The 26,959-nt window shown below is 41.0% G+C and overlaps 1 protein-coding gene across 7 annotated transcripts in view; it reads right to left on the bottom strand.

The window, feature by feature from the left end:
• LOC309642300 (putative neutral ceramidase C) overlaps window positions 1-23,691 on the bottom strand; it is an 85,331-nt gene extending 61,640 nt beyond the window's left edge. For 2 of the 7 annotated variants that reach the window (XM_082423700.1, XM_082423699.1), the window contains exons 1-6: window positions 18,013-23,691; window positions 14,677-14,840; window positions 12,765-12,914; window positions 5,191-5,367; window positions 3,794-3,921; window positions 2,575-2,652 (exon numbers count right to left, since the gene is read on the bottom strand). In XM_082423700.1, coding sequence (XP_082279826.1) covers window positions 2,575-2,652; window positions 3,794-3,921; window positions 5,191-5,367; window positions 12,765-12,914; window positions 14,677-14,840; window positions 18,013-18,139 — 824 coding nt within the window. In that variant the 5' untranslated portion in view covers window positions 18,140-23,691. Of the gene's footprint in view, window positions 1-2,574; window positions 2,653-3,793; window positions 3,922-5,190; window positions 5,368-12,764; window positions 12,915-14,676; window positions 14,841-14,958; window positions 17,868-18,012 lie in introns of those variants that run through there. The other 5 variants (XM_082423697.1, XM_082423695.1, XM_082423694.1 and 2 more) reach the window with 5 other exon arrangements.
• Between the last annotated feature and the right edge of the window lie 3,268 nt (window positions 23,692-26,959).

Below are 26,959 nucleotides of genomic sequence, written 5' to 3'. Positions count from 1 at the left end.
CTTGACAGTTGACCCTGGGACTTCCAGAGATGTTATATAGTTATATGCAAGGAAGCAAAGAGAATCTGGTCCCAAAAATAGCATTTTGAGTGTCCTCTTGGCATTCTTCAATGATTCAGAAACTAAATCAAAGTGAGAGAGTGGCATGGACATATATACACTACCAAATGTAAAATAGGTAGCTAGTGGGAAGCAACTGCATAGCACAGGGAGATCAGCTCGGTGCTTTGTGACCACCTAGAGGGGTGGGATAGGGAGAGTGGGTGGGAGGGAGGGAGACGCAAGAGGGAAGATATGGGGATATATGTATATGTATAGCTGATTCACTTTGTTATACAGGAGAAACTAACACACCATTGTAAAGCAATTATACTTCAATAAAGATGTTAAAAAAATAAAAAATAAAAGAACGAATATATGTATATATACAACAGAATCACTTTGCTGTACACTTGAAACTAACATAACATTGTAAATCAACTATAATCCAATAAAATTAAAAATAAATTTTAAAATAAAATAAAATTTTAAAAAAGGGAATCATGCATGGTCTCAGTCATTCAGCCAAGAGTTAAGTAGAAACTATAAGGGAAAAGGCACTTTCTTCTCCTAACAAATTGGGAATTCTCTAACTAGTCATATATACATGTCCTTATCCTGTCTCCTAACCAAATTCCCCATTAAAGTGCTCCAAAATCGAGAGCTAGGTTACCTTTCTAGATTCTTCTCTCAGCCACTCCTTGACCTAAGCCCATAATCTGGCCTCACAATGCAGTTTTTTCATGGCTCCATGACAAATCCCATGGCTCCTTCAGGTCCAGTTCAGTGTCATTTCCTTTTTGGAGCCTTCCACTATGCTCCCAGGTAGAGCTCAGTGCTACCACCTCCAAATTCCCACAGCATTTATTTATGCCCAGGTGACAGCACTGATGGCCATCTGACTATGTTATGATTACTTGTCTGTCTGTCTCTGTCTCCTGCCCAGATCACCCCACTAGCCTATAAAACTAAGATAGGGACTATGCTTTATTCATAATAATATACCCCAAGCACACAGTTGCATGCCTGACATTTAGAAAGTCTATTGAGTTAAATGCTAGGTGGCAACTAATCAGTAGATGAATTAAATGTAATCAAAGAATGAGTCCTATTATATCAACCCACATAATAAAGTTTATTTTATCAGGGAATTTTTAGTGACCTCACTTTAACCCCAAAGAAGTAACACCAATGCTAAGAATTTCAAGCACTCTGAGATGCCAATAATGGCATTTTTAGAAGAGGTAGAATGTTATTCTACTATTTACCTTTTAGCTAAAATTATTAAACTCTTTTTATGCCAGGCATAGAACTAGAGTTTTGTATGCACTATCTCATTTAATCTCCAAACAATCCCATGAGGTATCATTATTCCCATTTTCAAACAAAATACTTGAGGTGCAAGTAGATAAATTACTTTCCCCAGGCCACAGGGCTAGTAAGGGGCAGAGCTGGGGCTTGAATTCAAGTCCTAAAACCTATATCTAAAACCTAAATGCTAAAACCCAAACTCCTTACCACCATGCTGTTCTCTATCCAGTTATAGGACCAACCCTAGTATCTGAACTGTGGGTCAGTCTTCAATGTTTTTCTTCACCTCGTATTACTTTCAATTTACTTAATTTTATTCACATAGAAACTTTCACTCAGATATTTTATAATCCCCCGGCAGACTCCTACCACCTTTAAGAACAGTTATTATCAACATTTAAGGACTCATTTTATCCCTCAATTTTACAGTAAGAAAACTGAGATGCAGCAGTTAAGTAACTTGACCAAAGTCACACAGCCACTAAGAATGAGAGCCCAGAATGAACACAAGCCATTTGACTTTTGCACCTACACGCTATCATCTGCTTCCTTAGGGCATTTCTGTGTCAATTTGGAAGTCCACGGGTCAAGGTGTCTGGGACTGTTACCCACCCAGACAATTCCTCAGTCAGTTCAATCGCAGCAACCAAAATCACATATGAATGCAAATGCCTTCTTGTCAAAGAAAACAAAATTCATGTGTTTTCTTATGTATAAAATGGAGCTAAAATCTGTGCCAAGCTGTAATTTTGCCTCATCTGCTTCCGTTAGGTGGTCTCGGTTCTGCTTTCATCACTAACTGGCATTGTCCTACATTAGACTTAATCCTTTTAGGTAAGTAACCTCAAATCCATAATCATTTGCTGGTTGGTCAGATTGTTTTCTCATTTCCAAGAGATCATTGCCCACCACCATATGAGATCTTGATACAGTAATAACCACTAGCATTTACTTTACCTATCATATATCAGACGCTATGCTAAACTTCTTCACCCAGATCCCTCATTCACATAATCCTTTTATTAGCCCTGTTTTACAGGTGAGGAACTAAGCCGTGGAATGCTGAGAACGTTGCCTGAGGGCCCATGGCTGGACCCCAGATATGACTCAACCACTCAGCTGATTCTCAGCCTCTGCTGTCACTATTCTGGTCTCTTTTTCTCCCCTGTAATTAAGGAAAATCATTCAAACAGAAATTTTTTCTTTTTAAAGTAAATAGAGTACCTGATAAGACCCAGGTCGTCTCCGTTCAAATCTACCATTTTCAAGAGTACCATTTCCTTGTCTGTATTTGAAGAATACCTAGTCAGCAAAACAGAGAAACTTAGTGAGTTCTAGGTTAGAGCCTGGCCCTCATGTATGACAGAGCAGAAGCTGACGCAAAAACCAAAACCAAAAAGACTCTCAGTAAGCAAGGCTCCCGGACACTCTGTAGTTCTACAAACTGCATCCAGGATCTCATTTCTCAGCTAAAGAAATGATTTGCAACTGTGAGCAAAGGGGCATTAGGTCAGCTAACTGGAGATGAAATATACATTTTTATGTAAAATATGCAATATTATACAGCATATATTATTTCTTAAAAAAGGATTTGTCTTTGAAATATCTACTCATATTAAATTTTAGTGAAATCTCTTAAAAATAGCAGGGAATGTGCAAAATCAGAAGCATTCCTGACCTACAATTTAAAGCGTTCTTTTTTGTTCTTTCAAGGGAAATCAGATTATATTTTCTAAAAATCAACTCCTTTGAAATCTTTTAAAAAATATAGAGACAAATATGAAATGTCAAGTGGTCAAGTTGAACCGCGATATTATTTTACTCTGCCATAGTAGCCAAGTACTTCTCTTCTGTCACAAACCTCGTTCATCACATAAAAAATTAAAAAATAATGGTCTTCCTTAGTTGTCCCATTCAATTATGCCAGTTTTATGTCTTGCTCTTCACACCAATTGCTTTATTCTTTTATCTCTTCTCTCATACTACATTCTCCTGAACTAAAATAATTTCTTCTGAATAATGTAATAAAAAGTTATTCATTAGTCGAACAAATATGTTATGCACATTTTTATATTTTCCAGATGAGATGCAGAGAACCCCTAAATTAAGATTTAAGTGGATCTCTAAAGGTTACACAACTAGGAAGTGACAAAGCTAAGATGAGACCACAGTTGTGCCTTCTTTGAAAGCCCAGAGTCCTTCAAACATTCACATCTGACTCCCACATCCAGCAAAGGGGGAAGACGTGTGCATAGGCTGGTCTGTGCTTCTGCATTCTTTTTATTTCTGCTTGTCTTAGATTATCAGCATGTTTTTAAATTATTTCAGCTTTAATACCCTTTCAGGATCTCACCATACCCATCAAGTAACAACCCTGTTCTTAGATTTTGTTGCTGGTTCTTAAAGGAAACACATGATTTTATCTCGATAATTGCACCCTCACCTTGCTCTCTCTGACTGTGGATTCCAAAGGTAAGAAGAAGGGCTTCGATTGATCTGTGCACCATCCACATTCCCTTTATTGATAAAGATTTTTCCTGGTCTCATATTTGCATGTGCTATCTCAATGCTCTATAGGTTAAAAAAAAAAAAGTTGTAAAGTTAGAAATCCTGGTGTGCATTAGGACTTAGTTGATATAAATAGAAGAACCCTGTGGACAATTTCTTTTGTCTCCAACTTGTCCCTGCTATGGGATGAAAGTTGGAGAGCCACAGGGCTGGTGTCATTCTGGGGGTAACAGACATGACCTTCAGGGTTGAGATGAAGAAATGCTGTGCATAGGGAACCACCTGAGTGTCTCAGGACTGCCAAGTCAGGAACTGTCTGCCATTTCAGATGGCCAAAATGGGAGACTTGACCTTACAACTCTCCATCCCCCTGCCCACACCCTCTAAGGCAGAGTTTTTCAAACTTTTTGGACTGAGAAATACAGTAATTAATACATTTTTCATCATAATGTAATACATATCAAGATATGTATCCTAAAACAAAAGTTCACAATACAAACTATACCCTATGTGTCATGCATTATGTTATTTTCCAATCTCTTTTAGTTCCTTTTTTAAAGCTTATCACAACCTATGAAATTGATTTCATAAAGCCATTCATAGATTGTTATTTGCTCTTTGAAAAACATTGGTGTAAAGACATTTCTTCCTTCGCCAGTTGGATCCCTGGATTTGGGGGCGGGGGATGGTGGTAATTTTATGAGAAAAAGTAGAGAGAGACTAAACCTGAGAGACAAAGGAACGAAGAAAACATTAGCAAGGATTCTATGAGAGAAAATAATTACCTGGAAGACAGGAGAGAGTAGTAAAAGCTACCCAAACCAGGAATGGGAGAAGAGTTTGAGGGTATCAGTTCAGAGCCCCATGTCAGTCTAGAGCTGCAACAGAGGACTTGAGAAATGAGGGTGTGTGGTGTAAACTGCATCCCCTTCTATGCTCTTTGGGAAATACAAGGAAGGCTTGAAATTATTTGCAATTACTTTGAGTTCCTTGGTGGATTTCTTTTCAAGTGACTTTGTGCAGAGAACTGACTATGTGGGACCCTATAATTTATAAGGGTTAGATACAAAATGTTTTCTGTGTCTTTGGGTGACTATATGAGGCTTACTGCCATAGGACCCTCTTCTCCCAATCAATCAGTGCCTCGGGAGTAGCAGCCCACAGCTCGGAACCAGAAGCTACAAGGGAGTCAAAAAGGAGAAAGGGAAGTAGGTGCTAAGACTGTGCTCAGACTGAGATCCTATAGGGACTCTCCGTATCATACCAAACCACTCCTAAACCACTGTAAGCAATGCGAAATGACACTGGGGTCCTCTGGGGTCCCTTGCCTACCTTCATGATGCCAGCAACCATGTACTCAAAAGTTCGATTGCTAAACCCTTCACTGGCAATCACAAATGTAGTGTACTGGAAATATCCTGCTGGACCCGAGTGTGTGTGAGTACCACTCAGGATAACGTTGTCTCTTCTGTACAGGGAGCCATATTTACTCTGCAGCCTGTTCAGGACCTTTAAGAAAGGGAAAAAAAAAACAAAACAAAACTAAGAAGAGGAATAACATAGGAGCGTAGCCTGAGAAAAAGCTCTGATGGGTCTAATCACTGAGTCATATCAGCGACATCCCTGTCAAGTGACCTTTCACTCTATGCTTGAGTTTATCATCTCAGTAACAACAACATCAACAATAATTGCAGTCGCTAACATTTTATAGATTCTTGCTGTGCACAAGCACAATGCTAGGTATTACATACATCATGTCATTTAAAAATCTCTATAACACCACCAAGAGGTGGGTATTTTTAATCTTATCTTTTTCTGGAAACATTGACATGTACAGAAGTTAAATAATTTGCCCACAGATCTAATAAATAAAAGAGTCAGAGTCTAGATCCAAGTCTAACTATAGAACCAGTATTCTCACCTGCTTATTGTCCAGACACTGTTCTAAGCACTAGGGACATATGAGGTCCCTACCCTGGAGAAGTTTTTATTCTAATGAGGGAAAGATAAATAAATATGCAATATTATATTATACAGTGATAAACTCTATGAAGAAAAATATAGCAAGGTAAGGCAAAAGAATATGATAGGTGTTAGTGAGGAAAGATCTTCCCAAAGATGTTACCTTTCATCAGAGGCTTAACTGAAGAGAGCAAACTGGTCATGCAATACCAGGGGGGAAAGCATCTCGGGAGCAGTGCAAAGCCCTCTTTACTGCCTCACTTCCCAAAATGAAGAACTGAATATTCCCAGACACAGACACTTACACTTATTGGCCTGGGGAAGCCACCCGCTGTGACCTGAGGACACCCCAGCAATCCTGTGGAGAGGCCCATGTGGAAAGGAACCATCTTGTCAGCACTAACTTGCTAGCCGCTTGGTGAGCAACCATAGAAGGTGACTCTTCAGACTCAGGCAAGCTTCAAACAACCGCAGCCCCAGCCAACACCCAAGTTCAACCTCATGATGCAAAAGTAATGATATGTGACGGTGGTTCTAATATGTCAGAATCATCCAACCCAGCCATTCTAGGATTCCTAACCCCACAAAAATCCTGAGCACTAATACATGATGATTGTTGTTTTAAGCCACTGAGTTTTCTGGATGACTTGCTGTACAGCAATAGATACCTAATCCAAAGAGACTCAGTAAATGTTCATTGAATTAATCAATGAACATCCAAATGAATAATTAACGTTTTGGGGTGGTATATACACATCAAGAAAACAAAAGAAAAAATTAGTGATGTTGCTGAGTAGCTTTTTTTTTTTTTTTGGCTCAAATATCTCTTTTTTATTGTAGTATAGTTGACTTCAAATACTACATTAGTGCTGAATACCTATATCTGATTATGCTTTAATCAACTGTAATCTGAAGTTTGGTATTACTGTGGTTTCTCCATGAAAGATGTCTTGACTTCATGTCAAAAATTACTAAAATGTTCCAGCAAAAGTGTCAACCCCAGGCAACCTCCCTCAGTGTAAGATACTATCACCTAATACCAGGGACAATGACGGAAACTCATTTATGGCAGAGCTACTTATCTCATGCACTCAGTCCTATTCATGGGTGGTTGCTATCCAAAGCAGTGTGTTGAGAAGGATTCTGAATCCAAATCTGAGCTTAGCAAAAAAAGAGTGCCTTCTGGTGGGGGGGGGGGCCTTCAGCATCTTAGTTCCCCAACCAGGGATCGAACCCGCACCCCCTACAGTGGAAGCGCAGAATCTTAAGCACTAGACGGCCAGGGAAGTCCCAAAAGAGTGCCTTTTTTGATTAGCAATGCTCTCCACCTTCAGTATGGTATAGGCAGTAGTATGTTGATAAACTGTTTCTCTGAAAGAAAAAAGAATAGCCCTCATTTGTATCATCTGTCAATTTCTGTGGTGCAAATACACTCACCATAGTGAATTTCAAGCTACCAAAAGTTTAACCACTAACTCACAAAGTTCCTAAATATTTAACAGTCAACTCTCATGAGCTGGTACAAGCCAGTTCCAGCACACCAATGGTACATAAGGAAGCAGCAGCAACTGATGTGCTATATACTGAAAATACATAAAGACATCCATTCAACCTCTTTTATTTTAGGTGAAGAGCTCCACCACGCTTATTCTAAGTCACGTGGTCATTGAATCAGGAAGGAGATCTTACAAACCATCTTCATGCCTCATTAACCTCTCCGTGGCCCAAACACTGATTCCTAGGTTACCACATCCACATGAGCAACCACGTGATACCAGGCAAATGTGGAAAGGAAATAGGATATAACTAGACCAACATTACCAGCCCACACTCTCCATCCCAATAAGGTTCCATGTTCCTTCTGTTTGATCCTAACTCCAGCCCCAACTCTTCATCACTCTTACATATTCTTTCACACAGTAATTATTACTGCTTCATGAAGAAGAAATGTCTCTAGGGAGAAGGGGAAACAATCAATGAATGGACACCATGAAAGCTTAACTAAAGTCAAAAGCTGATGTCCTTACAATTCTGTAACCAAGACAAGAAGGTCTTGGAAAAGAAGGAACTGCCAGTCAACTTTAGAGCTCCCTGTCCCACACATTTTTATTCCTAAAGAACTGTAACATTAGGATTTTTAGAATTCAGTGCATTTTTTCAGGTTTATGCAAGAATCAAGCTCTTGAAAACATAGAAATTATGAATCTTGAATTTTAAAACAAAAGAAAAAGACTACAAACAGCTTACAGAAATCTTATCCTAAACTACAGTCTCTGATATGAAGTCAGACATGTGGGACTTCTGGGGAAAAAGAAAAAAATTAAAAACTCAATCATGTAATAACAATGCCTGCCAATAGCCATTATAAGTAGCATGTTTCCTACTTCATGAAAGGAGGGCTATTTTAACATAGAGCAAAGAAGTGACATTAATGCCTATCGCTCACTTCTTCGACTGCAGTTTCCATTCCATTTCCTATTGTTGACACTCTTGGGAACATGACATAGAAAGAGTTAGAAAAGTCATTCTGCTTTCCTGCCCTGCCTCACTGCTCAGGGATCTTCTTTAATCTTTATTCCATGCTGGAAATTTCATCAATCTCAAAGCTGTGACTGAGAATCTGACTAAAACCAGGTGTTATAATAAGCTTAATGGCACTAGTTTAGTTACATTTATTTTTCACACTTTCCCCTTGGATTAACTTGGGATAAGTAAGTGGGTTCATTTATAGATCTTTCCTCTGGGTCTCAGCTTGTAAGAGGAAGTAAAAATAGGAAGAGATGGTTAAATGGTGCCCAGTATTAACTTCATAGTGGTCTACAACCCAATACATTAACCCGCTATCCCTTCCACACTCCACCCCAAAGTGTCTGTTTTGACTCTATTTCTACTTAATGACCCCACCATTTCCCAATCAGAACCATTTTTGATTCCTCAGAAAAATAGTATAGTGCTATGGTAATGAACATGTGCTCTGGCAGGAAAATGTCAATGTTTGAACTCCACCTCTGCCAGTTCCTAGCTGCGTACACTTGGACAAGTTACTTGGTCCTCTGCAACTCAGTTTCCCAGTCTGTCAAATGACATAATAATAGTACCTCCTTCATACAGTTGTTTGGAGGATTAAATGAATTAATATATATGAAGCACTTAGACCAATACCTGACTCATCAGGTATTCAACTATCAGGAAATATGTCAAGTGTTAGCTTTTACGTCAATTCATCCCCAAATCTCATTAGCATTTGATCTGACTTTTTACCACCATATAGTCTCACTGCTGTCCCATTGGTTTAAAACTTTTATGCCAGCATTACATAGTATAGGGTAAATGGCCAGGCAAAGTATAAATCCCTCTTGCAATGCCAGTTTCCCTTTCTAGTTCTTTCAGCCTTTTAACACCTTGTAAAATTCCCCCATATTAAATCCCCTGTTTGAAATGCCTAGTGTGATTACTGTTTTCCCAGCTGGACTCTCATCAATAGAGCCTTGATGTTAATTTAAGGAATCTGCCAATTTGTGTCTTCACCGCTAGCTCAAGACTATTACAATCCACCTCAAACATCGCGTCTGATTAATCATCCTAAAGCACAATTGTGTTTGCATCACTCCTCCACGCAAAAGTATTCTAAAAATCCCCATCACCCACAGAATTAAAAACAACCTGGTATCCCAGGACCCTACAAATTATGACCAACACACCTTCCAGGTACATCTCCAATTACATGCCTACATGTGTCCTGATAGAACTGATCTCTGTCTCTTCAAATACATCTACATTTCTCCCTTGTGCCTCTCTGTGTCCATGTTGTCCCCTTGATTTGCTAGCTCTTCCTCCCCATGTCAACCATTTAAAATTCTCCCCATTCAAGTGTCACTTCCACTTTGAATTTTCCTCTAGTTTCCATTTCCTGAATCCCTGTGTTATACTTTTAAAGTACTGTATGCCCACAAATTCTTCAATACCCCTGGCTTCAAGAGGTGAAGTATAACTTTCCCACCTGTGAGTGTGAACTAGACTTGGTGACTTGCTTCTAAGGATAGAACAGGGTGAAAGTGATGGTGTACATCTTCTGAGCCTGGGTTATGAAAGGCACTGTGGTTTCTTCCCTGCTCTTTTTTTTTTAAATTAAAGTATAGTTGATGTACCATATTATATAAGTTACAGGCATACAATATGGTGATTCACAATTTTAAAAGGTTATGCTCCATGTATAGTTATTATAAAAGATTGGCTATATTCTCTGTGTTGTACAATATATCCTTGTAGCTTATTTTATACATAATAATTTATACCTCTTAATCCCCTAACCCTACATTACCCCTCCCCTCTTCCCTCTCCCCACTGGTAACCACTAATTTGTTCTCTATATCTGTGAGTCTGTTTATTTTTTGTTATATTCACTAGTTTGTTCTATTTTTTAGATTCCACATACAAGTGATATCATACAGTATTTATCTTTCTGACTTATTTCACTTAGCATAATACCTTCCAAATCCATCCATGTTGTTACAAATGGCAAAATTTCATTCTTTTTTATGGCTGAGTAGTATTCTACTGTATATATGTATATACACCACAGCTTCTTTATCCATTCATCTATTGATGGACACCTAGGTTGCTTCCACATCTTGGTAGCTGTAAATAATACTGCTATGAACATGGGGGTGCATATATCTTTTCATATTAGTGTTTTCATTTTTTTCAGATATATACCCAGGAGTGGAATTGCCGGGTCATATGGTAGTTCTATTTTTAATTTTTTGAGACACCTCCATACTATTTTCCACAGTGGCTACACAAATTTACATTCCAACCAATATGTATGTGGGTTCCCTTTTCTCCACATCCTCGCCAGTGTTTGTTATTTGTGTTCTTTTTGATGATAGCCATTTTGACAGGTGTGAGGTAATATCGCAGTGTAGTTTTGATTTGCATTTCCCTGATGATCAGTGATGTTGAGCATCTTTTCATGTGCCTGTTGGCCATCTGCATGTCCTCTTTGGCAAAATGTCTATTCAGGTCTTCGGACCATTTTTTAATCAGGTTGTTTGTGGGTTTTTGATATTGAGTTGTATGAACTGTTTATATATTTTGGATAGTCACATCTTATCAGTCATATCATTTGCAAATATTTCCACTGACAAAACGAAAAGACAACCTACTGAGTGGGCGAAAATCCCTGCTCTTTCTTTTAAGTTACACACTATAAGGGAAGCCAGCCATGAGGATATGGACAGTGGGGGAACTGTCAGTAGCTACATGAGTGAATCATCTTGGAAGTGGATCCTTTAGCCCTAGTCAAACCTTCAGATGACTGCAGCCTTTGCCAGCATCTGGACTGCAAGCTACCCTAAGTCATAACCACCCAGCTAAGCCAGTTCTGAATTCCTCACCAACAGAATTATGAGATAAAACAACAAATATTAAATAAGTTCCTATTTGGGGGGCTATTTATTACTCATGAATAGATAACTAATATATAACTGTCCTTTATTCCAGTAAATTATAGTTATTTGCCTATTTCTGGTACAGTCCTTCCTCCAATCCCCCAACTAGGTACTGAGCTCATAGGAACATGGGTTATGACTCACTTAGCTGTGTGCCCCTGAAGTGCCTAACAAAGTGTCTTGTAAAAAGTAGGTGATCAATGCTCTCCAAGATAATAGAATGACCTCACTTTTAAGAATGTAGGCTCTGGTATCAGGCATATATGTGTTCAGAACCCAGCTCTACCTTTTTCTAACTGTGTGAACTTGGGAAAGTTACTTAACCTTCTCTAAGACTCAGTCTCCTTACCTGCAAAATGGGGATAACAACAGGCCGACCTCACAGTTTTGTTGTCAGTGTAGGTGTGGGGAAAGTACTTAATCCTCTGCTCCTTATGTTTCCATAGATGGGAGAGACTTACATTCTACTCCTCACGAGGGGGTGACATTAGAGAAATGCTTTTAGGCCCTCTCATCATCCCTCTCCCTGGCCCCTTCACACCACAGGAGGAACAAGTGTTTATTTGGTGAGGTTGATAGAACATGACACTGAATAATGGACATTTAATGGTCATTATTCTAGATGTTCCAGACTCTCCTCTTTCTCACATTTGTAAGTATGTGAGCAGATACTAAGAATACACTTTCTTTCTGTGACCTGATCCCTGCAGAAAATATAACCGGATCAGGGTCTAGAAATTGGCTGAGAGAGAGAGACCTGGAAGTCCATGTGTCTATAACTATTTCTCTCTCCCTCCCCACCCCCTCTCTGCATCTTACAAGCTGACTGTCCAGGACCTCCTATGCACCTTTCTGCTAAGCTCAACTTTCCCCACAGGTGGGTTACATGGTCAAAATAGGCAGAAAAAAATCATAGAAAAGCCTGCCATATTCTACAATACAGTTTAGAGTTTAAGAGTGCTAATGTTGTATTCTTTTAAAAGTTTATTATGGAAAAGCTCAAACATGTACAAAAATCATCAGAACAGTATAATGAAACCCCCATGTGCCTTTCACCCAACTTCAGCAATTTACGGCCAACCTCATTTCAGAGTTGCTTTTTAATTCTCTTTAATTCCGTGCATCTATTCTTAATTGTCTAAAAACTTGAGGGGAGGGTTAGTAATTAATTGGCACTCTCAGAGTTGTAACAAGGAGGATTACAAGAGAGTGTATGTGAAAGTCACTGGGACATAATAAGCTTGCAAAAAAAACAGCATTAATAATGACGGTGAGCCATCAGCAGAATGGAAAGCAAGTTTTGACCAAGATGACTTGGAATGGAATGAGGCTCATTCTCCTCATTCGATCATCTGCTGGATTGTCAAGAGCTTATAACCTTGAGGGTAGTAGAAACTCACTGGATGTGAAACCAGGAGAGCTTAGTTACTGTCACGTTCACCTGCAGACTTTGCCTTTAAATCACGTCATCTCTTTCTCACCTCAATCACTTACCTCCAGCCTGAGTCGTTGGGATACCATGCCTATCTCAATGCTGACAAACACTACTCGACTGGACCCATCTGGTTCCGCCATGATGAATGCACGACTGTACAACCTCGTGAGGATGCCTCGTGCGTTCTGGCCAGGTTTGCTGTAGCCCATCTAAAGAGGAAGAGAGAATCAGCACCACTCCTTCTCACCCCGCTGTTACCAGAAACCAGGCACAACCATACAAGAATAGACTACTTAGGAAAGGCAAAGAAATACAATCCACATGACACTGTGGCTCCGACTGAGACAGGATATGTGTTTTCAAGAGTAAAGCCAACAGTTTTGGGGTGTTTTTTATTTTTGTATATCGATGAATGAAATCTTACCTATTAAATATATTATTGGATCATCGTTCCTCAAGGTGATTAAAGTTTGTTTGTGTGTGTGTGCATGTGTGTGTTTTATGACCAATATCTTTTACATGTGATTTTTAGAGTTTGGCTCTTTAAAGATTTGGAGAGGATATGTACATTCTAAGGCACTCAGTTTTTCTGATTTATATGCTAATGATCAGGGCCTAAGTTAAATAAATAAAAATATGTGTGCATGTAAAAAAAAAAAAAAAAAAGAGTAAAGCCAACATCACAAAACAGGCTTTACTCTTCTGTGCAGAAAAAGGCAAAGTAGTTGCTGGGTTGGCATTAGCTATTCACTGGCCTGTGGGCAAGGAGGGAACTGGTGTGACTCAGGAATTCCATCACAATGCTGGAGACCTTTCATGGCTTTTCTGTTCTTTGAAACAGGACCGTTTCTCCAGCTTATCTAAGGTACTACAGAAGAAATCGTTCCCCAGCCATCATTCCACATTCCAAGGAATACCCTGAAGACTGGAGGCCCCTTCACTTTGGTTGTTTGGCATGTGATTTTTTTTTTTTTTCCTGAAGAAAATGGTTTCCTTATGACTAAGTAATCCTTATTGAGGGTGCCTCACCCTGGCTTTTATCATGTTGTCCCTCCCTCAGCCAAGTCAAATCAAACACACCTACCTTAAAGCCCCTCTCTCACCATGTCATAAAGCCCGCCCATAAAAGCTGCACCCAGGTCTTCAGCATGGTCCCTCTACTGCTTGCTTTACCTCTCATGTGAGTGGTCATTTAAGGTTTACATTCCAGAGTCACTTTTCAGAACAGACAACAGGGAATAATTCCTAGAATCTAAAGATTATTTGGTAGGAGAGAGAAAAATCCCATCAGGCAACCTCCTGCTCTGGTTACCTAGGGAAGGGTGGCTAGAAAGATGTGTCTACCATCACAGCCCAGAAGTTGCATGCCAGCGGCCCACAGGCCACACCTGATCCAGAGAAGTGTTTTACTTGGCTAACACACCGTTGGTCCACACTAGATTTCCAGTTTTAACTAGAGTTGCTTCCATTTTCCAATGGAGAGACTTAAATCCTCAGGTCTTCAATCCATAGATATTCTGGCTTCTCTTGAAAAGACTGTAAGGTAGGGAAGCCCTAGATCCACACTCTTACATGGCAACAATCAGCTAAAGCCATGCAACTTTCTAGTTGTGCCACAGTCACCACCACTTTCTATTGCCCCCCAAAACTGAGGATTTACTAGACATTCATCATCTTACACTGGCCTTCTTTGGTCATTTATGGTACCTGCCCATCCCCTGTAGTATTGGAGTTCATTCGCCTTGCCACTTCCATTCACAAAAAACGGCTAATTGAGTTTACAAGGGAGTTGTGGTTACATAAAAGGTCCCTTCTTACTTAGAGTACAATATCCATGTGATGTTAGACAACAGTGAAGTCAATAAAAAGTGAGAAGGAGATTATGACATAATATTTAGGAATAAATACAGGGTGCAAAATAATAAAGTTACTTGTTTCACAGTCTCCTCAAGGATCCCGTAATTTACCTACCAAAATGATATCTGCTACTTGGCCCGTGCAGTCAGCTCGCCCAACACCAATATGGTAGCCACTGAAGTTCTGAAATAGAGTAGGCTCTGGGGTGCTGGGTGTTGGAGATGCCTGGATGGCTGTGGGGCCCTGGGTGGCTGGAGGGATCTGGGTGGTTGGAAAACCTGAATCAAAAAACAGTAAGATATTTAAGAAACAACATTTCAGCCCATGCACTTGTCGGCATCAATTAGAACACACAGATTCAGGTTCCTAAGGATGAATCCTTGTATATTCTCTTACATCTAAGATACATGGTGAGAAACATCTCAGGAACATGTTTTATATCGTAATCCCAAGGAGGATCTTTTTCATGGAGTGGAGATGTTTCAGCCTAACAGTCAAGCTCTCTGTCAAATGTCCTTCAACTTCTCCTCACAAGCTGTTCCTGTCTAACCTGTCACTCTTCATTCACTCACCCTGCACTTATATTCCAGCCAAACAAATCAGGTGCCAGGTTCCTGGCACACAGCCCACTAAATCCAGCCTCTGGGGATTTGTTTCTACCACTCTCTCCATCCAGAGACCTTACTCCTTTCTGGTCCATCAGTCAGTCTCCTCTACCCCTTCAGAGTAGGTTTAGTTCCATCACACCCAGATCCAGCTCAACCCCTCACCTTCAGGATGCCACCCCAGCTGTCTCTACCCTGCTCTTATCCTCCTTGACCTTCTAAATCTTTTATTCTTAATGCAGCCTAGATCATTGTACACTAGTTAACATAGTCCTGCTTTATTTTAATTATTCTCATGTCACCTATATGTATGCATATTAATACATATATTCTATATCAACATCACATATACACACGAATATCAAAGGATGCAGAATGGGATAGAGACTAAAAGAGCAGGTGCCAGAAACAACCCAGGTTTGAAAACTAACTCTATCATTTACTAGCTGAACAAATAAGTTAACCTATTTTACCTCAGCTTTTCTCATCTATGAAGAAAAGTAACATAACTTTCTCATAACAGGAAGATAATAATACCCTACTTCCGAGGGTTGATTGACAATAAATATGTTAATACATATTCAAATTTTAAAATAATGGCTGGCATATAGCTTTGGTTTTTGTTTTTTTGTTTTTTTGTTTTTTACATATTTAGACATCTTACTTATATATTTTATTTGTTTGTTTCCACCCCAGAAAACAGCCAGGGGTGACCAAGGCAACACATGTCAGTGTCACAGTGCATTAGTGGTCAGAAAGTACTTAGGCAAGAGATTAACAGAAGACTTCTTCTGGGTTCCAGGATTTTGGAGCTCAAGAAAGTTTAGAGATCACATAATCCAATCTCCTCCATTTTACGTATAATAAAACTAAAACCCAGAGAAATGACTTAACCAAGATTTCATGGAGAGCATATGATGAATCAGGTGCCTAACCCAGATCCTCCAACTCAGAATCTGCTGCTCTTTCATCCACATTCTAAGTGTAGTTAGAATTCATGTTTTCCCATCCCCAAGCCCACGTTTTCTACAAGACATCAAGTATTGCAAGGAAGGAATCAGGCACCTTTGTTATTGCCTCATTTGTTCCAATGTAGGAATGTAGTGCCAACCAACGCCAAATCTAGTCACATAGCCAAAGGATTCTTTTCGATCTCAGAGTCTCAGATCTGTAAAGTAGTACTAAGGCTAGCACCTACCTTTATGGGAGTTTGTGAGGATTGAATGAGAAATTTACATAGAATGTTTACCATAGTGCTTGACACAAAGTAACCATTCAATAAATAGCAACTTCTACTATGAAAATAGGGACTGTAATTATTAATTACCTCCCTGAGCCTCAGGCTCTGGATTCTCTAATTTTAAAAGAGAAAACTATGTAAGTCCTATGCATTCTTTCATTTCTAGCAGTCTATAACTCATTCTGCCCACTTCCAGAAAAGAGGATCTCTGTTCCTCTGGGTCTGCGGGGAATGAATTCAAAACATGGGGGACAGGGACTTCCCTGGTGGTCCAGCAGTAAAGAATCAACCTGACAATGCAGGGGACACGGGATCGATCCCTGGTCAGGTATTTAAGATCCCATATGCCACGGGGCAACTAAGCCCACGTGCCACAACTACTGAGCTCACACGCCTCAGCTAGAGCCTGCGTGCCGCAAACTACAGAGCCCAAGCACTTTGGAACCCACGCGCCACAACTAGAGAGAGAAAACCCGCACTCCACAACTAGAGAGAAGCCCGTGCACCCCAACGAAGAGCCCACACGCTGCAACGAAAGATCCCGCGTGCCTCAATGAAGATCCCGTGTGCCTCAATGAAGATCCCATGCGCCACAATGAAGACCCAACACAGCCAAAAATAAATAAAATAAATAATAAATAAATCTTTAAAAAAAAACAAAAACAAAAACATGGGGACAGGTAGAGAATACATTAGAAAAGAAAAGAGGCCACAAAAGAGAAAACCAAGGTGAACAATGTTGCCTCTCCTTCTCCATTGGGCCTGCGGCCAGGCCTCCCTTTACTTTGGTGAAAGCATTCAGTCCCCACCTGTCTTCCCTACTGTTTATCAGGTATATAACCTATCATCAAAGGAGAGGCTCCCATGGACGCGATATTGCCTGTAAATTTAGCCTAGGTGGTTTTCAAAAACTAAGTTAATTTCTAACATTTAAAAAAAATCAGGAAAAAAAAAAAACCCAGATGTCTAAACCGCCTCCCCCAATTTCCAGCTTCCTTTGAAAACTCAGAAGGGCTGAGTCGATGTGACATCATGACAACAAACAGCTGGCACTCAGGAGGGCCTGTGGACCCTCTTCACCAGAGAGACACCTGTCCCCACCCTGGGCCACGCCCCCCACCCCATTTATGGAACTTGATTGGCCCTCATGGGATTTGAGTTCAAGATCCCCTTGTCTAAAGCTTTCACAGACTAATTGACATTCAGTGGGTCTTTCCTTCTCCTTTTGCCCCCCACCCCCTAGAGAAGATGATGCCAGAAAGGAGGCAAAGAGGAAAAGAAGAGGCTCAGGGTAAAAGCTCACATTACTGGACCTTGAAGAATCCTGAGCTGTACTTAGATCAGTGGAAAAGTGAGACAAGTAAGTGCATGTCAGAATGCAGCACTGGCTATTTGGGGCCAAAGGCAAACTTGATAAAAATTGCTATCAATGCATAAAGGGCAACTAAGATAAAGGTTAGATAACCATCCCAGGCTGCTTCAGTACACGTTGAACTGCCCTGTTATCAGCATTATCAGCAGACACTGTTTCTTGCCTTGATGTCCCCCAAAATGAAGAAATTTCCTGCAGGCTAGGAATAGCATACAAGAACCCACGATACTCGCCTGTGTGATTTTCAGTGGTCCCACTGGTGACGAACAACAGGCTGAGAAGAGCCACCGTGATCCCTGTCATCAGCACAAAGAGGAAAATCAGGAATACCTCTAAGGTGGAAAAGGTACGTTTGGCCATTTCTCCTGAGGAAAAGCTGAGACAGAAGAACAACTATGGAAGAGACAGAAAAAAGACAGAATAACAAATTAAAATACACATGCTTCAAGTTGTCCGAGGCTAAGATGTCTAGCTCTTTCATATGAATAGACTCTACCAGGAATGCCAAGTACAGGGCATACTTGCCACTAGGTCCATATCCCAAGCCTGTGGAAGAAAAGACCAATCAATTACAGCACTCCTTGATGAATTCACATGGGGTTTCCAAATGCTTCTCAGCACAATGCTCATCCTGGAAGCCACCACCCATCATTTGGCGTTGGCAGCTAAGCTAAAACCTATTTGTATTCCCTGGATACATCATACCGCTTTCACATATGGCAGTGACGCTCTCTGTACATGGGTCTAGACTGGAGCATTTCTGTCAACAGGGATAACTGATGTACCCGCACGGCTTGTACTTGTGAGAAAGCTGGCTAGGGTTAGGGCTTTACTTTGTGGCCATGGATTAGGTATCTTGTCCACAAGGAGGTGAAACGGACCTTTGGCCTTTAAACTTCCTGTTCTAACTTTCAATTACTACCTGAATAGAAAATGACCTGGAAAAGGAGATTGGCATCTCTGATCTGAAGCCAGGCATTTGTAAAATTTCCCTCTTCAGTGATCAGATGGATCCCACACGTTTTGCAAACCCCGTGTTGAAGTACGAGGATAAAGATAATGGCCCTTGTGTGCTACAAAAGCAGAAAATGTCCTTACAGATTCCTTAAGATATTTTAGGAGTAGAATTCATCATAACTCAGAGGGACTATAGAAGCTAAAAACTCATATAATGTAACAGGAGAAAGTATAATATGATGGTTAAAAATTGGATTCTGAAGTCTGGTGCCAGAGTTCAAATCTCATTTCTGACACTTACTAGGTGACCCTGGAAAATCATCCCCAACACCGAGCCTCAGTTTCCCCATCTGTAAATAGGGCTGTGACAAAGATGATAATTTTAGTACCTATCTCATAGAGGTTTTATAAAAATAAGATGACACAGTAATAGTTTGTTTCATGGAATGGGATAAGCGTTCAGAATGTTAGCATTTATCATTAGGTTCTAAAACAGCAAAGACTCTGTGCTCCTCACTAGAATTAAAGGGGGTTTATATGAGTTTGTATTAAAGAATCACGAATCACAGGTGGGAACTTTAGAGTCCATTTTCTCAACCTCAAGGAAGCTTGAGCAGTGAGATGGCATTGTGGTCCCAAGACTTGCCCCGCAAATGGGTAATATGTGGCTAAGATGCCGCTATCCCCCAAGAGCTGTAAATTGGCCACAAACAGATGTGTTTAGTATGGCCCAATTTTTCATTTCAATTTGACTTAGTCAACAAGATAAAAGATAGAGCTTACAATTTATCTGTAAAAATAGAATCTACTTTTACAAATATGAAACTTCAGGTTTTCTTTCAAAATATTTCATAAAATATGGCAACACGGAGACAGCATTCCCATGCACCAAGAGTTCTGTAAAACTTAGTAGCTGCTGTTCCCTTTAGATGGGGCAGCCCTTCTCCAACCTGCCACTGCCTCTACCCAGCGGGCCTTATCTATCCGATCTTTGTAGTCATCTTATTTTGCAATCCACGGACTAAAGGTTAAAAATCAGTCTGGCAGCAAACACTTCAGAGGGAGGGCTGAACTGGGAGAGGACCAAGAGCCTGGAACATCTTCCCTATTTCCTAGTTTTTTGTTAGCAGGCGTTCCTCAACCATTTACCACCAACATGATCACCTTCACCACCATCGGAAGGGACAGCTTCAAACTTAGGGCAAAACAACTTTCACTATCAGCCCTGAGACAGAAAGCACATGTAAGGTATGCCTCTGAAACTTCAATGAGTCAAAGAGGTTTACTAGTCATTAGCTATTGTTTCAGTAGCAAACTTCAAACCCTGTAGACCTAGTTCTTGCCCAAAGCTTTGGTTTCTATGAGCCTTCCTGCCAGCTGAGATAGCTTTTGCACAAATAAGGCTATTAAAAATGGATAACTGACAGGTGGACCCTTCAACCCCAAAGCGTGTACATGCAGATCATGTATGTAAATGTGGCTATGTGGTAAGAGCCTATGTAACAGACATGATATGAAATATATGTGTATGCATGTGTGTGAGTTTTTGTTTGTTTGTTGGGTTTTTTTTTTTTTTGCTGGTTTTGCTCTGCTGAACTAATTGCCACCACTGGCCTTTTACACAAGTCAACAATGGCACTTGATTTAACATTAGCGTTTCCACCTCTTGGATTACAACCACGTACCTCATGTATTTCACCACTCTATTTAGTTGCCAGAATTACCATCAGCATATTACCATTCTTTTTGAAACCATTAGCACTATTTCTCGTAAATGATGAGAATCTGAATTTAAACATGAAAGCAAATGCCTTATATCTCCCTTCAGAAGGCAAATGTACCTTGGAGAGCTGAACCAATGATTACATTTTAAAGGGCTGTACATTTTTAAATAGTTCCCACTTAATCTAGCATAATCCTGCAAGGTCAACGGTGAGGCTCTAATGGCACAGTAACAAACCACTTGCTAGGTCTTTACCACCCTGAGGTCCCCCATTTTTCAAGACTGTGACAGTAAAAAGTAATATTTTGGCAAAATGGGTTTCCAAAGCTAAGAAAATGAGGTTTCATCAAGATCTCTGAGACAATGGGGTGATTCAAGATCCTCCCTCCCTCTCCAAGATAATACAGGCATTCTCACCTGATTCAACCACTCAGAAGAACTTGTGTATCCTGGTAAAGCAAATGATGGTCCAGAATCTTGTTCCCCTTCCTCTGGAACATTGCTTGGCTGGGACTTCTTAGCACCTTCTGAAACCTACTGAGGAAAGATTTTCACAGTCATGCCCAGGAGAGTTAGAGTTCCCATGAGCACAGCTTTGTGGGTTTGGTACATGGAAGAGATTAAAGTGTATTGATAACAAATGACTTGTTATCGAACTCTCCCCTGGGACAGCCTGATAGTGAGGTACTGAGTTGCAGAAGACCTACCAGGCTGAAGGTCATTTCAGATTTCAACACAACTCATCCAGCACATCAAGGTCTGTGCAAAGCTCCAACCTGGATCACAAAAAAAAGAGCACCTGCTTTATTTACCCCTGGCCACTCAACCAGTGCTCAAGAAGAAGTGATAATGTACGCTGGACATTAGTGTGGGCTATGGGCCCCACTAGGCAATATTTACAATAATTTCAGAACAGAAAAGTGAACTTTTAGATTCTCATGTATAAAAAGAATGCAAAGTTTTAGATGAACTAAGAATGTGAATAATGAGTATACAAAAGGGAAGAGTGTATGCAACATTAAAAATTATATTGAAGGAAATAATATTTAATAATTTTTTCATGTCATTAAATTAATTTAACTTCGCAAAACATTATGATCCCATTTTTGTAAAGTATACATTATTTATATGTGTGTGATCATAAAGACTGTAAGAAAATACAGCAAAAAATGTTAAGAAGCAATTATCTGGTGATAAGATCATGGGTGAGTTTTGTTTTCAGCTTTTTGATTCTTGACATTTTCTATGATAGCCATGTAGCATTTTTGTAATGAGGAAAATAAAATGTTTTAGCTCATCTCAGAGAATGTACACTGTATAACAGCATGAAGTTAAGCAATGGCCCACAAAAGACAAAGAGAGAAATAAATAGACCAAAGTCCTCCTTTTTTCCTAGTAAATCCAAGCTATCCAGGAAGCAATTTGAAGAAGACCACATCGGCTGCTGAATTCCACACAGAGTTTTAAGAGAGACCAGCCCCAAAGTTCCAATGGAAATATTAAAGTGCTTTCAGATAGGGCATTTAGTAACGTGTCTTAGCTACCTCTCTGCTACAACAGAGGGGAACAGGTTAAATTATGGTATTAGACAAGTTTTTTTTTCTTTTCGTGCAAATATGTTTGTTGCCTGACACCAAGAATTCTGAGACCAAATCTAGCTAACTTAAGGCAGCTGGGGAAAAAGAGAAGAAAATTCACCAGAAGGCAGCAGAAGAAGTTGAAGATGCAGGCTCAGGAAGGCCAGAGATCAGCTCTGAGAGTCTATGTGGCAGGAGCTACTGAGCCATCTCTTCAGGGCTTTGTCATCAAGATGGATGCTCTCCAACTACTTTAGGTCTTTATGTTGCTCCATTCTGGATTCAGTTCCTAAAAGACAGCATCTGGGAACTTCCCTGGAGGTCCAGTGGTTAAGACTTCACCTTCCAATTCCGGGGATGCGGGTTCAATCCCTGGTTGGGGAGCTAAGTTCCCACATGCCTCAAGGCCAAAACACCAAAACATAAAACAGAAGCAATATTGTAACAAATTCAATAAAGGCTTTAAAAATAATAATTAAAAAATGTAAAAATAAAAGACAGCATCTGACTGACCTAGCTCAGCTCATATACCTATCCCTTCCATTGAGGGGATATTTAACAAGACCATACCCAAAGAGGGAAGGATAGTTCCCCAAAATAAAATCAAGGTAAAATAAAAACAACAGATACCCACTGGTGAACTGCCATTGGATTTCCTTCTCCCATCCTTCTCCCTTATGTGAGAGGCCCTCTAAACTGGCCCTGTGATCTAAAATGTGGTCTCTTCTGGACCTCTCCAGCCATCTTTCTCCCTGTAAGAAGGAGCCACGCCAAGCTCATTCCCACTGAGACTACCTAGGTGTCCCACAGTTGAGTCAGCTAAGATCATTTTAACCAGGGTTTCAGTAGATAATCATGGCATAATATATCATTTCTCCCAGACAACATTTGAAGGCCCATACCTGAATGCTAAGGGGGTGAGAATCAAGGAGATTCCAAGCACCGTGGCAGAGTCAGTGAAGGAAAAATGTTGGGCCAAGGGGACCTGTGGTGCCCATCAAGACAGCTGACTCTTACAGCCAGAAATAGACTACCTCGGGGAGAGGGGAAGATGTAATCATTGTAAATATTTCATACGTGTATTTTATTTCTGTCTGAATGACGATCAGACAAATCCTGTTTGCTAGGATAAGGATGGCTGTCCTTCTCAACTCATCACCCCAAGACACTCACTCATGTTCTACCCATTTTACATATGAGGAAACACACACAGAAAGTTTAAAGGGCTTCCAGAACAGGAAAGGATGGTTAAAAGTGAGCATGATTAAACAATAATTATTCCAGGATGTGAGCCCAAGTCTCCAGATTCCCAGACAAGACCGCTTGCCTTTCACCAAACTCTTGCTGTCTACATCGCTTCAACTCTGGCCCTGGCATGGCAGCCTCTGGGGACAGACAAGTCATGTGTTCACTCCTCATTAGCAGATGATGAAGCAAATCATGTCCTCTGTCTCTTAACATCCTAACACTGAGGAAGATTTTCCCAAATGCCCAACTCCTCAACCATTAACCAATAGTCTAGCACTATGAATTCTCTTATTTTACTTATGCCTACAGGATAGGGGCCTTAAAAGGCTTGATGCTAATTTCTTTTTTAAACAGATCTTTATTGGAGTATAATTGTTTCACAGAACTGTGTTAGTTTGTTGCACAAAGCGAATCAGCCATATGCACACACATGTCCCCATGTCCCCTCCCCCTTGAGCCTCCCGCCCATCCTCCATATCCCACCCCTCTAGGTGGTCACAAAGCACCAAGCTGATCTCCCTGTGCTATGTTGCTGCTTCCCACCAGCCAACTATTTTACATTCGGTAGTGTGTATATGTCAATGCTACTCTCACATCGTCCCAGCTTCGCCCTCCCACCCCATGTCCTCAAGTCCATTCTCTGTGTCTACCTCTTTATTCCTGCCCTGCAACTAGGTTCTGGTCACATCCTTTTTCATTCTTTAATTCTTGGAATAATTGAAGAATAAATTACTTTAAAAAACCATATAGTATTTCATATAGCACCCAGATTGTGGTCTCTAAATATAATTCCTTGCTAAAAGGAAAAAGAGATCCTTGACGAAATGGCTGGTTTTGGGTCTGGGCCAGGAAACACATAAATGTGAAATAGTTTTTCATACCAGAAATCAAGGAAGTCATCGAGATGACTATAATTGTTTCAAAAAGAACTAGAGTTTCCCACTAGTCAAAAATGGGTCAATTTGAGCAATTTAAAAAATAACTGCAGCAGATAAGCAAATCAATTTTGCTTAAATTCATGATGTCATAATGAAATTTTTAAAAATCTCTTTGATTACCTTTAAAAGATGCTAGGGAACTAGTTTGTTTTTTCTGAAAACTGGCAAGAAAAACACAGGGAGTGGGAGGAAGGATCAAGAAATAGAGTAAGAATGTACTTGTCTTTTGTTGTATAAAGGTAACTTAGGGAGAGGAGCAACTATTTACAGAGCAACTATTGATGAGAAAGAGTGGAAGACTATCAGAAAAGATCTACAAATAGATATAAAGAAGGAACCACAACAAGATGGGTAGGGGGGGCAGAGTCGTGGTATAGTCGAGACACATAACGCTGGGTGGGCAACCCACAAACGGGAGAATAATTAAAATTGCAGAGTTTCTCCCCAAGGAATGAGGGGTCTGGGCCCCACATCAGGTTCCCCAGCCCAGGAGTCCTACAGGCTTTGAAGGCCAGCAGGTCTTACTTTTGGGAGACTCAGAAGGCTGTGGGAAATAGAGATGCCACTCTTAAACGGTGCACACAAAATCTCACACACTCTGAGACCCAAGTCAGCAGCAATAATTTGAAAGGAGCCTAGGTTAGACCCACCTGCTGATTTTGGAGAGTCTCCCAGAGAAGCAGGAGGCAACTGGAGCTCACGCTGGGGACATAGACATGGGCAGCAGCCAATCGGGGGAGCTCATACTACCATAAGGACACTGGTGCTGGTAAGTGCTGTTTTGGAATCCTTTAGCTTATTAGTTCTGGGACACAGCCCTACCCAATAGCCTCTCTGCAGCAATACTGGGATGCCTCAGGCCAAGCAACTAGTCAGGCAGAAACACAGCCTCACCTACCATCAGGCTGGCTGCCTTAAGATCCCTTAAGCCCACAGCTGCCCTGGGACCCAGCCCTGGAAACAGAGGGCCCGGGACTGACCTTGTAACCAGAGTGCCAACACTAGCACTGGGGCCCCCGGGGCCCTGCAGCCAAAGACCCTGACACCTGGCTCCACCACCAGTGGGATGGCACCAGACCAAGGAGCCCCTGGGTCCCAGCCCCACCCAACAATGGGCTGATACAGCAACTCTGTGACACCTAGCGCACAATAGGCAGAGACACTGGGACCCGGCTCCACCTACTAGTGGGCTGGTACTAGTCCCAGGACCGGTCTTCACCCACCAGCAGGTGGACACCAGCCCCAGGACCACAGAGCCCCGCAGCCTGCCAAGTCAGCATCCAGCCCACATACCAGCAGGTCAGTACCAGCCCCGGGACTTCCTGGGCCCCAGTCCTGCCTACCAGCAGGACACTCCCAGCTGTGGGACACCTTGCACTCCTCAGTCAGCAGCCCTGGGATCCACCCCACCAACTAGTGAGCTGACACCGGCTTCAGGGCCCCCAGGGCCTGGCTCCACCCATCAGTGAGCAGACACTAGTCCCAGACCACTGAGCCCAGGCCTGCCAACACCAGCTCCAAGACACCTTGGACCCCTCAGCCAGCCACCCAAGGATCTACCCCCACTCACCAGCAGGCCAGCACCAGTTTGGGGAAACTGCAGATTCTTCAGCCAGCTATGTGAGGAATAGGCCCTGCCCACCAGCAGGCTGACACTAGATCTGGAACCACCCACTACAGAACCCAGCTGCTCCCCACCGTGGGCAACACGAGCCCCAGGACGCTTGGGGCTCCACGGCAAGTCACCTCACGACCCAGCCCCACCAAGGTGGGGGGACGGGGAATCGGAGGAAGGCAGTTAAAGTACAAACGTCCAGTTATAAGAGAAATAAGTGCTACGGATGGAATGTACAACATGATAAAGATAATTAACACTGCTATATCTTTTTTTTAACATCTTTATTGGAGGATAATTGCTTTACAATGGTGTGTTAGTTTCTGCTGTGTAACAAAGTGAATCAGCTATACATATACATATATCCCCATATCTCCTCCCTCTTGCATCTCCCTCCCACCCTCCCTATCCCACCCCTCTAGGTGGTCACAAAGCACCGAGCTGATCTCCCTGTTCTATGCGGCTGCTTCCCCCTAGCTATCTATTTTACATTTGGTAACACTTCTGTATCTTATATATGAAAGTTAAGAGAGTAAATCCTAAGAGTTCTCATCACAAGAAACAAAATTTTTTCTATTTCTTTAATTTAGTACCCATATGAAATGATGGATATTCACTAAACTTATTGTGATAGCCATTTCATGATGTATATAAATCAAATCATTATGCTGTACACCTTAAACTTACACAGGGCTGTAAGTCAATTATATCTCAATAAAACTGGGAGAAAAAAAAGAAAATGAAAAAGAAAGGAGGGAAAAAAAGGTAACTTGGGAAAGTGAAATTATTGATGAGGGACAGTTTCTCACAATGGAAGTATTCAAGCTAATAAATGAGGAAGGAATGACAAACTTAGAATCTAAATGCTTTGCAAACCCCTAATGAAATGATGGATATAGGCAGTGACCATCAGCGGTTGGCCGCTTAGGTCACCAAAAGAGTCAACCAGATATTGCAAGGCTCTGAATGATGTACACGACCTTACCTTTCCAGTATTCTTACCAAAAATATTAAACCTAAATTGGATCAGCCTCTAGATCTCAGTGCCTGTTTATAGGAAACACAAGAGACAACCGAGTATTTCAGAGGACAATGTGGGGATACAGTAAGCAAAATCCAGAC

This window comes from Balaenoptera physalus, assembly GCF_965194825.1.
Source record: "Balaenoptera physalus genome assembly, chromosome: 14".
NCBI classification, from domain to species: domain Eukaryota; kingdom Metazoa; phylum Chordata; class Mammalia; order Artiodactyla; family Balaenopteridae; genus Balaenoptera; species Balaenoptera physalus.
The sequence above is the reverse complement of the archived record's forward strand: the minus strand, read 5'-3'. Positions and strand labels throughout refer to the sequence as shown.